Raw genomic sequence first — 14,252 nt, forward strand, 5'->3', positions numbered from 1 at the left:
ATCTTCAAAAACCAATCTGAGAAAATTTTCCACTCACTGATTTTAGCTGAGCCACGGAGAAAACAAGAAAATCCTTCTGCAAAATTCTCAATAAGATGATATTATCTAAAGACCTGAAGCGTGAAACCTGGATTACAACAGCTGACAAAAACTAGAATCAAGCCAACAAAAACTAAATAAAAACATAAAAAGTGTAACAATACTAATTTTATTGAGAAAATCAAACAAAAGATATTTTCTGCAGTTTGACAATGCATAAACTACATCCTTGATACAGAGGCTAGAATAAGTGCAGATGGTAAATGACAATTCTAAAGTATTTGATTAAACCGAGATTAACAACACTGAGTTCTTAATGCAACTTGTATTATATATTTGCACTGTCTACACATTTTCCTATGTCTTACTGCCAAGCATGACTTCATAAGTATTTACTTGTAGAGACCTACAGAAATTAATTTTTCAACAGATAGTATAAAGTAGACTGAAATTGTTACTGTTTCCCTATCAAAAATTTGGATTTTTTTCAATAGCTAATCCCTTGCACACTGGCAATGCCTTAAAAATTGTACTTTGTAAAAATTAATTATAATAACATAATATTCTGTAACAACAAATGATCGTCGAAAAAATTTCACACTTAATTACATATATAATTTAGTGGAGTAATTTCCTGGGCAAACAGGGTCTCACAGATAAAAACGTCTGTAATGAATTAAATTTCTAAGTATTAGTAATACCACTTTATTATAATACTTTTAAAGTAGTTTCCTATCTATTCTATGAATGTGAGTTCAGATTTCAAAAATTTCTATTTATTCCATACTTCATAGCCAGGCTTTTCTGTGGGGGAAAGAAAAAGATGTTTGCTCATTTTTTACAGCCAACATTTACATAATACTCTAATTTTTTAAGCTTTGTCTCATTTGACCCTCACAACTCCATGAGGTGGATGCTGCAATTATTATTTCCTTTTTAGAATTGAGGGAACTAAAGTTAAGAAAGATAAAGGGCCTTGCCCATGGCCACAGAGTCAAGAAGTATTTAGTAAGAGGATGAGACTAAAACCCACGTCTCCCTTGATTATATCTGATGATGACCATTACAAACTAAAGGTATATCTCAGGTGAATAGTTCTGACATGGTGAAAAGGTAAAAGTTCTAATCGTGGAGCAAAAAGCTCTGACATCGATGTTCTCATATTATTAACGTAAAACACTAGCACATCACTGAAATGCTTGAGCGTCTTTAGGGGCCATTAAAAAGCAAGCACAGATTAAGTAAATAATAGTTAAGCATATTACACAACCACAATCGTCCTGTGTCTGCCTCATCACCATTTCTTCTTTCAATTATGAATTACAAAAATGTCCACTGCCCATCCCACAAGCCTAGGTCTACAATGATCACAAAGGTTGCATGATCCCATCCATCTTTTTAAACTTCACAATACTATGGAATTTAAATGAACAGAATTCTGTACAACTTAAATATTGTGATAATGATCCAAGAAGATCCTGGTTTTCTTCAACTGAGCACATCATCATGACAAAAGGATACAATAGTTACACTTCAGCTACTCAGCATCTAAGATCTAAGGCTTCCACATCCAAATGTATAGTGTGAAAGTTCGACAAATCTGGGATCCCTGAAGTGGATATTCCCTCCAACAATGCAGATCATCACCCATCCTTGCCTTCTCATCTTGTGCAGTTTCTCCTGTTTATGTTCTTCCTTGGATCCTCTACTGAGGATCCACTCAACATGATAGAAACCTTCATCAAGGTCTTTAATATGTTGTGGATGCCAAGGGAGCAGACTCACTTTCCTTGATCTCACCACATGATTAGCCCACATTCTTATCCAAGCATACATTTTTTTGCTGATAGCCTGCCTTTATGACTGAATGAATGAAAAAGCATTTATTAAGCACTTGTTTTGAGGCAGCTAGACAGCACAATGGATAGAATACTAGGCTTGGAGTCAGGAAGACTCATCTTCCTGAGTTCAAATCTGGCCTCAGACACTTACTAGCTATGTGACCCTATGCAAGTCATTTAACCCTATTTCCTTCAGTTTCCTCATCTATAATACGAGCTGGAGAAGGAAATGGCAAACTACTGCAGTACCTTTGCCAAGAAAACCCCAAATGGGGTCACAAAGAGTCAGATACAACTTAACAACAAAACATTTACTCAGTACTGTGCTAATTGCTGGAGATAAAAATTGAGAAGTGACATTGTCTCTGCTCTCAAGAAGCTCATATTTTAATAAGAGATTTTAGTGCAGGGCAAAAGGGAATGCCCAGTTGTTCTTAGGGCAAAAAGGCAGGACAAAAGGGTGAGGCCCACTGATACAGATAGCAAGTAATCCCACTTGACTGGAATGTAGAAAGTTGAAAAGGTTCATTTAGAAACACCTTAAGCATCATTTTGACTGATAAAACCACATTCATTCATGAAAATGAAACATTTGGTAATGTCAAAGACTGGTGGTGAGAACTTTCTTTTTTAGTCCTTCAGTAGCTGTGGCTGCTAAGGAGATAGGGGCTACAGTTAGTCAGTTAACTGTCAAGAAGCATTTATTAATCCCTTATTCTATGTACTGGGCTTATGCAAAAACATAATCCCTGCCCTCAAGAAGCTCACATTCTAATGGGGGAGAAAATGTGCAAATAACTAGGTACATACAAGATAAATGCGGACTAGAAAGAAGATAATATCAGAGGGGAAAGCACTGGTGGAAGGAGTTGGGGAGGCCTCCTGCAGAAGATGGCATTTAAGCTGTATTAAAGGAATCTAAGAGCTAGAGGTAGGAGACTGGAGAACTCTGGGGATGGGAGACAGGGCAAAAGTATGGAGCTGGGTGATAGAGTGTCATGGGAGAGAAACAGCAAGAAGGCCAGTAGTATAGCTGGATCATTGAGTGTGTAGAAAGGATTAAACTGAAGAAAACTGGAAAGACCTCAGAGGCAGCTGTCAGGGCACTGTGAGTATTCCCCTGGACAGGGGCCATTTCTGAACAGAAGTCTGCACTGGAAATATGCTTCAACCAGCTCGTGTCCACCATATAACTCTCCCGTGCCCTTTGACCACCTACAACTTTGACTCCTCAGAAACCATGGTGCTTGATGTGGAAAAGGTGGATCTTTGTACAGGACAACAATGTGGTATTGTTGTACACATTGCACAATTTCCCAACTCCAATTCAACCCACTCTCTTTCCCTTCATCATTTCTGGGCCCAACTCAATGTCTACCTTCCACATGTAGATTCTGTCTCAAATATTTGTACTGATGAACTAATTCTGTAACCAGACATCATACAGCAAGACATAGTATGGAAAACTGGTATTTTTCATCTATTAAGTTTTTCTTATATGGATTATTGGACCAATCTCTTGCACATAATCATGGATTTCACTGAAGAAAGTTCTATAATGTTCTGAAGTTTGATTAAATCAGTACAGTGCCATTCACATCGGGAGTCCCTCACCATCCACAGAGAATAATGTCCTTCTTCTACATGGACCCTGCACATGACCCCTTCCATTAGAGTGGAAGATACCTTTAGCAACCATATATCTTATTTTATACCAAAGTGTCACCTAGCAATGTTATTTATGTAGCTGCATTTATCATAGCACCTTGTATGATAACATATTCATGAAAGAATCCCTGTTAGAGGAGAGAATTTAGAGATGTGTTTTGCACTACCATGCCAAATACTTTTTGTAATAAACAAGCAATAAATAGTGGAATCTTGGGTTCTTTCAGGCAATTGTGACTGTAAAAATGTAGTCCACAATAGAGAACTGCTTACAAAAAGTTGCCTTATTTCCTTCCTTTCCATTTACAAAATTTTCAAGGATGATTTGGTAGAGCTTAATAAAACTGCATTTTGGTTTGGAAAGAGGACCCATCTTGTCTTACAATAAGAGTATGCTGGGCAGGAAATCTTAACAAAAGCTTAAGATTCTATTGCTTTGTTGAGACAATGTTCCACCTAACCCTGACTTTACCACTTCCATGACTCCACACTACGTAAAAACATTGCATCATGTGGAAAAGGATGCTTCAAGTACCTCAAAAGGCTGTTTCACATCTCTTGCATGTTTTCAGAACAAGATTCCTGCATGAGACCTCACAGAGACATAATACTAAGCTTGCCAGCCTCAGAAAGAAAAAAAATTGTGTCCTGTGAAGCCTGAAAGATTATAATGAGGGTTAGGCTTTCTGATATACATGAGGCAGGAAAAAAAAATTTAAATGTTGTAAACTCCATTATTTAATCAACTAGAATTTATTAAGTACCAACAGTGTGCCAGGATATAGGCCGTGGGAATACAATGTCAGAAATGATATAGACCATGCCCTCATGGGGCTCACATTCTATCAAGGTAAACAACATGTAGATATAAAAGCACGTACAAAATAATTACCCATTTGGTTGGGGGGGTGCCCTTTGGGTTTTGTTGTTGTTGTTGGGGTTTTTTGTTTTTGTTTTTTTCGTGGAGAGGTACCAGCAGCTAACTGGAATCAGGAAAGGTTTCAGGTAGATAGTAGAGAATGAACTGAGCCTTGAGGGAAACTGGGGATTGTAAGAGCAAAGGTGAAGTGAGTAAAGTTGAGTGCAATTCAGACATGGGAGACAGCCTGTTTACAAAGCCATAGAGGAGAGATGGAGAGTCCTATATGAAGAACAATAAGAAGGGGAATTTGGCTGCACCGTAGAGTGTGTGAAGGGGAGTAAAGTATAAAAAATCTGGAATGGCAGTCTGAAGCTAGGTTGTGAGGATTTAATTCCAAATAGATGAGTTTATATTTGATCCTGGAAGTACCAGAAGCCACTGAAGTTTACTAAGCAGGGGAGTGGTATGGTCAGACCTTCGGAATATCACTTTGGCAGTTGTGTGGAGGATGACTGGAGAAGGGAGAGACCCAAGTTACATTTAGAGAACGGGATGCTCTAAATATCAAAAAATCACCTTATCACAGCATATCAATGTCAGAAAGGACCCTAGGAGCCACAGACCTGAACAAGAAGCCTCTCTATAACTTACCAATGAGTGGCCACCTAGCCCATGCCTAAAAAGCTTTAGTGAAGGGGAATCCACTATTGCCCAGAGAAGCTCACTGCACTTCTGGAGAGCTCTGATTGTTTTCTTCCCATTTTCCTCTTTACAACAGCTCTCCACTGACTGCTCTCTGTCATCCTGCACCAGGCACAACAAATCTGAAGTCTCTTGCATGTGACAGTTCTTCAAATACTTACAGGGAGCTATCAGAGCACCACTTCATCCTCAGAGGTTCATTATCTGCAGTTCCTTTAAGCAATCTATCCTTATATGATCAAGGCCCTTCCCCAGCCTGGATGCCCTCCTCTGGATGCTCTCCAGCTTATCAATACCCTTGTTACAATGTGGTGCCCTCAGGGCTCCTTCTCCCAAAGTTCTGCACGTGACCACACTCTTGACTCGTCTTGAGCTTTCAGTACACTAAAAAACCCCCAGAACTTTTTCAGATGAACTGCTAACCATGGTTCCCCAAATGTGTACTTAAAGGTACTTTGTACAAATTTGTGCTTAAAAAAATTCACTTCCTAAGTATAATATTTTGTGTTTACATTACTATGTAAAGGACCTATGATTTAATTAGTGTGGGACCTTCCTCCACTGGCAATGATTGTCACTTGCCTATGACTTAGAGTCTCTGAGCCTCAGAGAGGTGACTAGCCACTGGTCACATTGCTTTTAAGGGTCAGAAGCAGGATCTGAACCCAGGTCTTCCTGACTCCAAGTCCAGCATGGTAGCCCCTTTACCATGCTGCTTCCAAAATACTTTACACTCATCCATATTAAATTTCACCTGATTGAATTTGGTTCAATGCTCTGACCCCTGAAGATCTTTTTTGGATACTAATTCTGTCGCTCAACAACCTAGCTATCCTTCCCAACTATACATCTTATGACAATCTGACAAGCAATCCATTTATTCAAGTCACTGACAAAAATGTTCAACAGCAAAGAACCCAGAACAGATCCATGAGGTACATAACTAGAGCCCTTCTTCCAAATTAACATCAAATCATTAATTCTACTCTTCAAAGCTAGCCATTTAACTACCTCTGAAACTTATTATTATCTAATTATAATGAATTATTATCTAATTCATCTATTAACAAGCATTTCTTAAGCATGTATTACATGACAGGCACTGCACTAAGCATTAGGGATATAAAGACAAAGCAAAAGCAGTCCCTGCTCAAAAGGAATTTATATTTTAATGGGGAGACATTGTGTATATAAATAGGTACAGACAAGCTACATACAGAGTAAATGGATGGTAACTTCAGTGGGGAAGGCACTAGAAGATGGGGAAACTAGAAAAGAACTTCTCTGCAGAAGGCAGGATTTGAGCTGTCTTGAAGAAATTCTGCAATTTTAAGAAGCAAAGGTGAGGAAGGAGAGTATTGGGACATGGGAGAGAGACAAAACAAAGGCCCAGAGACAGGAGATGCATCATCATGTGTGAGAAACAGTAAGTAGGTCAGTATGACCCGAAGTGCAAATAGGGTAGGGATATACAAGAAGACCAGAAAGAAAGGAAGGGTCTAGGTGGTGAAAAGCTTTAAATGCCAAACACAGGAGTTCATGTTTGATCCTACAGGTAACAGGGAGCCACTGGGATCTATTAAGGAGGGGGTGTGTGGCATGATCATACTTGTATTTTAGGAAAATCACCTATGCAAGCTACATGGAGGATGAATTAGAGTGGACAGAGACTTGAGGCAGTGAGATCAATTAGAAGACTACTATAATAGTCCAGATGAGGGGTGATGAGGGCTTGAACTGGCTATTTGAGTGGAAAAAAGTGAACACATGTGAAAAATACTGTGGAGGTAGAAATGACTCAATTTGGCAAGTGACTGGATATTTGTGGAGGGTAAGAGTGAGGAGTCAAGGATGACAGTGAGACTAGGAATATGGATGACTGGGAGAACAGTGGTACCCTAAATAGTAAGGGAATAGTAAGGGAAGTTCAGAAGGGGGTAAGTTTGGGGGAAAGATAATGAGTACTGCTGTGGACATGTTAAATTTGAGATGCTTTCTGTTTAAAACATCCAATAGTTAGGCAGCGGGACTGAAGATACAGGACTGAAGAGAGACTGGGTTGATATAAAGACTCTGGACTTCTCATAACTACTTATGGTAGATTAATAAGATCACATATGGGAAAATGTAGAAAAAAAGAGAACAGGGTCCAGGACAGAACTTTGGGAAACACCCACAGTTAGTAGGGTGACATGAATGAAAAGCCAGCAAAAGATACTGGGAAGGAGAGATCAGACACACAGAAGAACCGAGAGAGCAGTGTCATGAAAATCCAAGAAGAGGAAATGATCAACACTATCGAATGATGTAGAGAGTCCAAGAAATGCAAGGACTGAGAAAAGGCCACCTGATTTAGCAATAAGCCATCAGTGGCATTTTTGGAGGGAGCAGCTTCAGCTAAAAGAAGAGGTCAGAAGTCAGACTGAAGAGAGTTTAGAGAAGAAATTAAGTAGAGACATTGAGTAAAGATAGTCTTCTCAAGGAACTTATTTAAGAAAAGAGGAAAGATATAGGATAACTATTGAGAATGGTAGGATCTAGTACTAAAATCCTCTTGAATAAAAAGTTCTTGGATGATTCAGAGTATACTTCAGGACCTTTCTAGTATCTCAGAATCATCATCATAAATAATATTTATCACTATATTAGACAACCACTTACTTAAAAGATACTTTTAGTTGGAGAAGACAGGATTGACTATAGTACTCTAAATGTAGGAAAGCAAGTTTCTTCCTAAGCATTCAAATAATTTAGGTGAAATAAAGGTACAGTAGTTCTATCCTAGAGATTGCTGATATACAAATAAGGCTAATTTTCAAGGTACAAGAAGCCATGTTATAAGATACTACTTCACTAACAAATGTAAAAATAACATAGAAGGCTTAGGAATGCCTAGTAGGATGGGAATTTCATTCCTACTGCATCTTAATGTGACACTGTTTCCCTCCAGGTAATGTGAGCTGAGACTTCCTAGATACCTAGGCTTATTAATATTTCTACATCTCTTCTCAAATTTGAATATAAAGTAGAAAAATATTCCTATCTTTTAAAAAAGGTTAATATCTAATTGAACCATAGATGATCTATAGCTGAGGCTCCCACTATTTGCTATCTGGAGACCATTTGGAAAGAGGAAAAGGGAGGGCTGGCCCTGTACAATGATGGTGTAGGTAGTTCATTTTGTGGTAAGAGCTGATATGTCAGTCAGTCACCTAGCATTTCTGAAGCACCTATTATGTGCCATTCAATTCACTAATTAAGGACTGGGCATACAAAGAAAGGCAAAAAACAGTTCTTGCATTCAGAGTTCCCCATATAATGTGTCAGAAACCCCCCTTGCTCCAAGTGATATTATACTGTATATAGTAATATTATGCTGTAAGCTCCAAAAACATGTCTGATTTAAACTTGTTAATTTAAATTTTAATTTCTCCAACACCTACAATAATGTTCTATGAGTGGTAGGCTCTTAATAAACATTCAATAAATTAATAACTAGAGGCTAAATGTAGTTGACAGCTTCAGATCCATCAGCCAAATTACAAATTAGCACCCATTACAACAGGTCCATTGTTCTTTTGAAACTTAGTTCAACAAGGAAACAAAAACTCTTCTAGAACTTCTGAGAAGCCTCCACATTAGAAAAATTCACAAAGTTATGATGACCTATATTAAAGAGTGACTTACATGTAACTGGGAGGATATAGATCCTTAATTATCCTGCCAGTCCATGTATTAGGAAAGTCAAGTTATGCCCATGTAATATGTAATCCACTGATAAACAGCATATCATATATAACTTGGCTACGTTGAATTAAATATTTTAACTACATGGAGGAAATTGGATGGTAAAAATTTGCATAACACAGTCTGATTCTATTTTCAAATGTTACTATCACCTAAAGAGAGAGTTAGGAAAAGCTGGGTTAGTTTCTGAAGCACTTTTTTGATAGATTCCTTGACAACTCTTTGTAAACAATACATGAAGGAGAAAGTTTCTTACCTGTAGTCATCTAACTGTACTAGAAATCGTACCATGTCATGATGCGCTTTCAGTACCAGCAGTTCAGTGTAGGGATTCTGAGTCTGCTCCTCACCTATCGTCTGTACTGGAGACTTCTTGGAACCCCCACCCAAAAAAAGAAAAAAAAAGAAAAAGGATGACTGCAATTTAAGAATCATTGATGAATACTATATATAGCCTAAATACTGACATTCAGAATACAAAGTTTAAAAAGTCGCAGGAAAACATGTTCTAATATGGTATATCATTTTCTGTAACCTCCACTAAAGGATAGCTGACTTTAAAGAAGGCATTTTTCCATATCTTATAAAAATATACACATTTAAGTCATTTTAATAATGCCATAAAAGGCTGCTTATACTCAGAGGGCTGCTTCTGAAGTGGTTGTCATAGAAATAAACTGTTTGTGATCAAAGAAATAAAATATTAAAATACATCAATAAGACTCAGGGCATTATATATTCAGTATCTCATACACAACTATTTCTTCCAACTCAATTCAGGGAAGAGGAAAAACTGTTGGCATGAATTATCCAAAGCTATACATATTAACAGCACATATTTTTAATTCATTTAAAATATGCATAAATTATTTTTTCCAAAATTTAGAAAGTATAATTGCTATACAATAGAAATTACCCCAGAAATAACTATTTTTGCTCTAAATGGGCCATCAAATAGATACAATAATTGGTCACGGTAGCATAACTACAAAGAAACTCAGGAATCAAAATCCAGAATCAGTATTTTTGAGGTTCACTTCTTTTTTCCTTATAAATGTTCTAATACTGATGAAGTAGTGAAATGACCAAAATCAAAGCAATGTGGAAACATTTTCCTATCTACCCCTAAAAATAAGGGTTGATAAATTCTCTTTTGACACTGTGCAGAAATGAGTTATTTTTATGAATGTGGATGATGAAACTGAAGATGAGTCATACTAATATGTGTGGGATGTATATATTAGTTATAGCACAGTGATCTCATGTTTGTATGGGCAGAGGGCAAGACCTTAGATTGATCTTTTTGTGTTATTGTTTGTGTGGAATTATAAACCTATCAATGACTAAACCTGAAGCACTAGAAACTGGTCAGAAACCAGGTTCACAGCATCCTCGGATTAAGGTACCATTTTGGCCCCGGGGGGAAAATGGGGCCAACCAATACCTCCAGGGCTTAATTCCAGCAGAGTTGATAGTTAGGAAGGACCACAATTATCCAGTTCTATTCAGTGAGCAGAGCATTTTCTAGCATTATTAAGTCTTATGCCAACTGTCTTCCTTGTTTTCTCAGTTCTCATCCTTTTTGACTCATCTGCTGCATTTATCACGGGTGGCCACATTCTCCTCCTGGATACTCTTTCCTCTCTTAGTTTTTATGACATTACCCTCCTAGTTTTCCCTTTTCTGCTTCTCTGACTACTCCTGGCTCATCGTCCTTATCATATCCCATAACCACAGGCATTCCCCAAGGCTCTGGCCTGGGCCCTCTTTACTTTTCTTTCTACCCTCTCTCTTGATGACTTCATCAATTCCCATGAGTTCAGATATTATATGCAAGTGACTTAACAGATTTTATACATACAGCCCCTGTGTCTCTACTGAGCTTTAGACATTTAAAGTAGCTATCTTTGAGAAATCTCAAATTCATCTTGTCCAGAAATGAACTTATTTTCTTTCCCCATCCCTCTTCCAAAGTTCCCAATTTTTGCCAAAAGTACCATTCTTCTAATTTCCTAGGTTCATAACGTCTGCATTATGCTTAGCTCTCTACTCTCTTCACTTCACATGTCCAATCATTTCTACCTCCATAACATCTCTCAAATCTGACTCTTTCCCTCTACTATATGGCCACCACCTAAGTGTTGTCCCTTAATCAACTCTTATCCAGACTATTGCAAAGACCTCCTAATTCGTCTTCCTGCCTCAAGTCTCTCTCCACTGAAAACCATCCACCACACAGCTGCCAATGGAATACTCCTAAAGTATAAATAAGCCTGACCATGTCACTCCACTACTCAATAAATTCCAATAGCTCCTTATTGCCTCTAGGTTCACATATCAATTCTTCTGTTCAGCTTTTCAATAGCCTGGTCCCAAACTATATATCCAACCATACATTATTCCCCTTCTCTCAGCTCCACAGACCAGCCAAATTAACTTTCTTTGTTCCTCACACAGAGCACTCCACCTCCAATTTCCATGCCTTGCACCGGCTATCGATCCCCCATGAATGGAATATACTCTCTCCTCATTTCACAGAATCTCTCACGTCAAGATCTAGTTCAAGCACTAACTTCTCAATTAAACCTTTGCCAAGACTTTCGATTGCTAGTAGCCTAACTGCCTTATATTTAATTTGAACGTACTCATTTGTTCTTTATAATATACTTATGAATGTACTTGTCTCATATGATAGAATGTAAGTTCCTTGAGAGCAGGGACTTTCATTGTTTTTGTATACCCAGAGCCTTGCATGTATGTGGTAGACATGTAATAAACATTTAATTGATCAATTCATGTTGGGGAATCCTGGTGGTGCCACACACTAGGAAGTTCAGGAAAAAATAAGATATTAGCAACATGTTAGGTCTGGTCAAAAGCCAAATCAATGGTGACTCTGTCCAGAGATCTGTCGTTACAAATGCTGAATGACTCCATTATTAAGCATGACCAGTGATGAATAAGATAGTCTGGTTAAATGAGAACTGTCATATGACTTGGATGTGGATTTTTTAATCATCCGGAATGTTGAACGTAACCTCAAATTTATTTTTTCAAAACCTTGAAAATTCCAACTGCCAGATGTGAGCAAATTAAGGAAAGGAGTAGAACTGTTGAACCACATAGGCATGGTGCAATTAAAAAAAAAATCCTTTAGATATCCTATGAGGAATAATAAAAATAATTCAACAAGAATTTATTTCTAAAATCCTTAGTGCATGAAGTAAACCGGTCAATTTTTAAAAAAATATTCAAGTTGATTGGGGCTGACATTATTTACAGGCTCATGGGATCTTAAGTTTAGAGATGGAAGAGACCTTAGAGATCATCTAATCCAACCGCTCCCTCATTTGACAAATGAGGAAACTGAGGCCCAGAAATCTAATAACTTGCTCACGGTCCCATATTCCAAATGAACAAATTTACTATAGTCAGATGAATTGTGTAGATTCTGTGGGAAATACAAAAATAGTCAATAATTTAAAAATCATTTTTACTTGATGTTCACTTGACAAAAAGACTTTTTTTGAGACTTTACATTTCCATTTTTCTCAATTCATCAAAGGTGAAGGGAAAGAGGAGGTTCACTATGTCTGATCCTCACATGAAATAGTCAGAAGATGGCTGTATTCTATTAGCAAACAACAAAAAGTTTAAATATCAGCTGACTTTCAGAATATTCTCAAGTCTCCCATTGGAGTACTTTCCATTGCTTTAAAAAGTTGTGTCTGGTTCAATGGTGGCAGTCAAGTGAACAAGCATGTATTAAGCGACTATAACATGTGCCAGGCACAGTACTAAGAACTGGAGATTAAAAAAAAAAATTAAAGACAAAAAAGACAGTCCCTGCTCTCAGGGAGGTGACAATCTAATGAAGGAGAAAACATGAAAAACTACATACAAACAAGCTGTATACAGCTACATATACAGCTAGGTATCTTGGAGGATAGACAGCTGGAGCTGGAGTCAGTAGGGCCTGGGGTCAAATGTGACCTCTGAGAGGTACAAGCAGTGTGACCCTCAGTTTCCTCAAATGTAAAATGGGGATAATAATAGCACCTGCCTCCTCGGGTTGCTGAGGATCAAACGAGATGTTTGTAAGGCACTGAAGCACAGGGTAGCCATTTAATAAAGGCTGGTTCCCTCCTCCTCCACTCTTCTCTACAGGTGCTCAATACAGTACCTGACACACAGCAGATGCTTCATAAATGCTTGTCCCCTCCCTCCCTCCCTTGAATTGTGGACAATTGCAGGGGGAGGCACTAGCATCAAAGATGGGCCAGGCTCCTTGCAGAGGCGGGATCTGACAGGAGGCCCGGGGGCGGGCACGTAGTAGGCACTTCAATGCTAACTGACGGAGGGCCAGCATTGGAGGTTCAGGGGCGGGCGGGGGGGGGAAGCACTTTTTAATCTCCGCACCCTCCAGTGCCTGGCGCCTGGCAGGTACCGGACAAATGCCCGGAGGGTGGACAGCTCCCCGCACAAAGCTCCAGCCGGCCTAGGGTCGGTCCCCCCGCCCTCCCCTGTCCCCCTCGGCATCAGCCGGACCCACAAACAGGGACCCCAGGTGCGAGCCCCGGGGGATGGGGTCGGGGCTTTCCCAGGGGCCGGAAGTCCGGGCCGGGCGGCCCAAGCTCCGTACGCTGCCCGGGGAAGCCCGGCTCCGGCCCGGGTCCGAGGACAGCCCTTCTCCCGCCAGACCCAGGGGGCCTTTACCTCGGCCAATCCCTGGGGCTCTCGGCCTCCGCCGATCAACCATCGCAGCATCGGGGCGGAGGAGGAGGAGGAGGTGGAGGAAGAGGAGGGGAGCCGGGGCCTCTACGGGCGAGGGGAGGAGTCCGATCTTAGGACTCGCACCCGCCTCCCGGTATACTGATGAAGACGAAACTGGCGGAAGAGAAACGAGGAGGGAGGATTTTGTCCCTACGTTGGCCCGTAGCTCCAAATCGGGGGAAGTTGGCAGCCGAACTCAGGGCTGGGATCGGGTCGAGGGTGGGGCCGGCCAATGGTCCTGGGTCGCGCGCAGGGGCGCGCCCGCGGCCGTCCCCGGGAGCGCGCAGCGTGCGCTCGAGGTTGCAGGGAGAGGAAGTGGCTCTGGCAGCCTCTAGTGGTGGCAAGTGGAGCAGCCTCCGGGGTCCGGGCGGGGTCACAAGGAGGGTGGAGCAGGAGAGGCACTGGCCGAGATGCAGCTCACTTTGCTGTGGGCCCCAGAAGCTTTCACCAGAGGGCTGCTTTTTTAATAGCCTGCTGGGGAATAGGGAAGAGGCACATGGCATTTGGCATGCACCCTGACTGAGGCTGGATACATATATAAAATGTATGCATGTACACATGACGCCAAGATATGTGATGTATATATATACATTCACCTACATGTTCATTCTGAAAATTTA

General features: G+C 40.0%; 1 protein-coding gene across 5 annotated transcripts in view; it reads right to left on the bottom strand.

The window, feature by feature from the left end:
• The window catches only part of WDR41 (WD repeat domain 41), a 71,404-nt gene extending 57,535 nt beyond the window's left edge, over window positions 1–13,869 (bottom strand). For 2 of the 5 annotated variants that reach the window (XM_027863627.1, XM_027863624.1), the window contains exons 1-2: window positions 13,576–13,869; window positions 9,116–9,231 (exon numbers count right to left, since the gene is read on the bottom strand). In XM_027863627.1, coding sequence (XP_027719428.1) covers window positions 9,116–9,231; window positions 13,576–13,626 — 167 coding nt within the window. In that variant the 5' untranslated portion in view covers window positions 13,627–13,869. Of the gene's footprint in view, window positions 1–9,115; window positions 9,246–13,575 lie in introns of all 5 variants that reach the window. The other 3 variants (XM_027863626.1, XM_027863623.1, XM_027863625.1) reach the window with 2 other exon arrangements.
• Window positions 13,870–14,252: the final 383 nt, after the last annotated feature.

The sequence above is a fragment of the Vombatus ursinus genome, unplaced genomic scaffold (assembly GCF_900497805.2).
Source record: "Vombatus ursinus unplaced genomic scaffold, bare-nosed wombat genome assembly UNPS02014772.1, whole genome shotgun sequence".
Classification (NCBI taxonomy): domain Eukaryota; kingdom Metazoa; phylum Chordata; class Mammalia; order Diprotodontia; family Vombatidae; genus Vombatus; species Vombatus ursinus.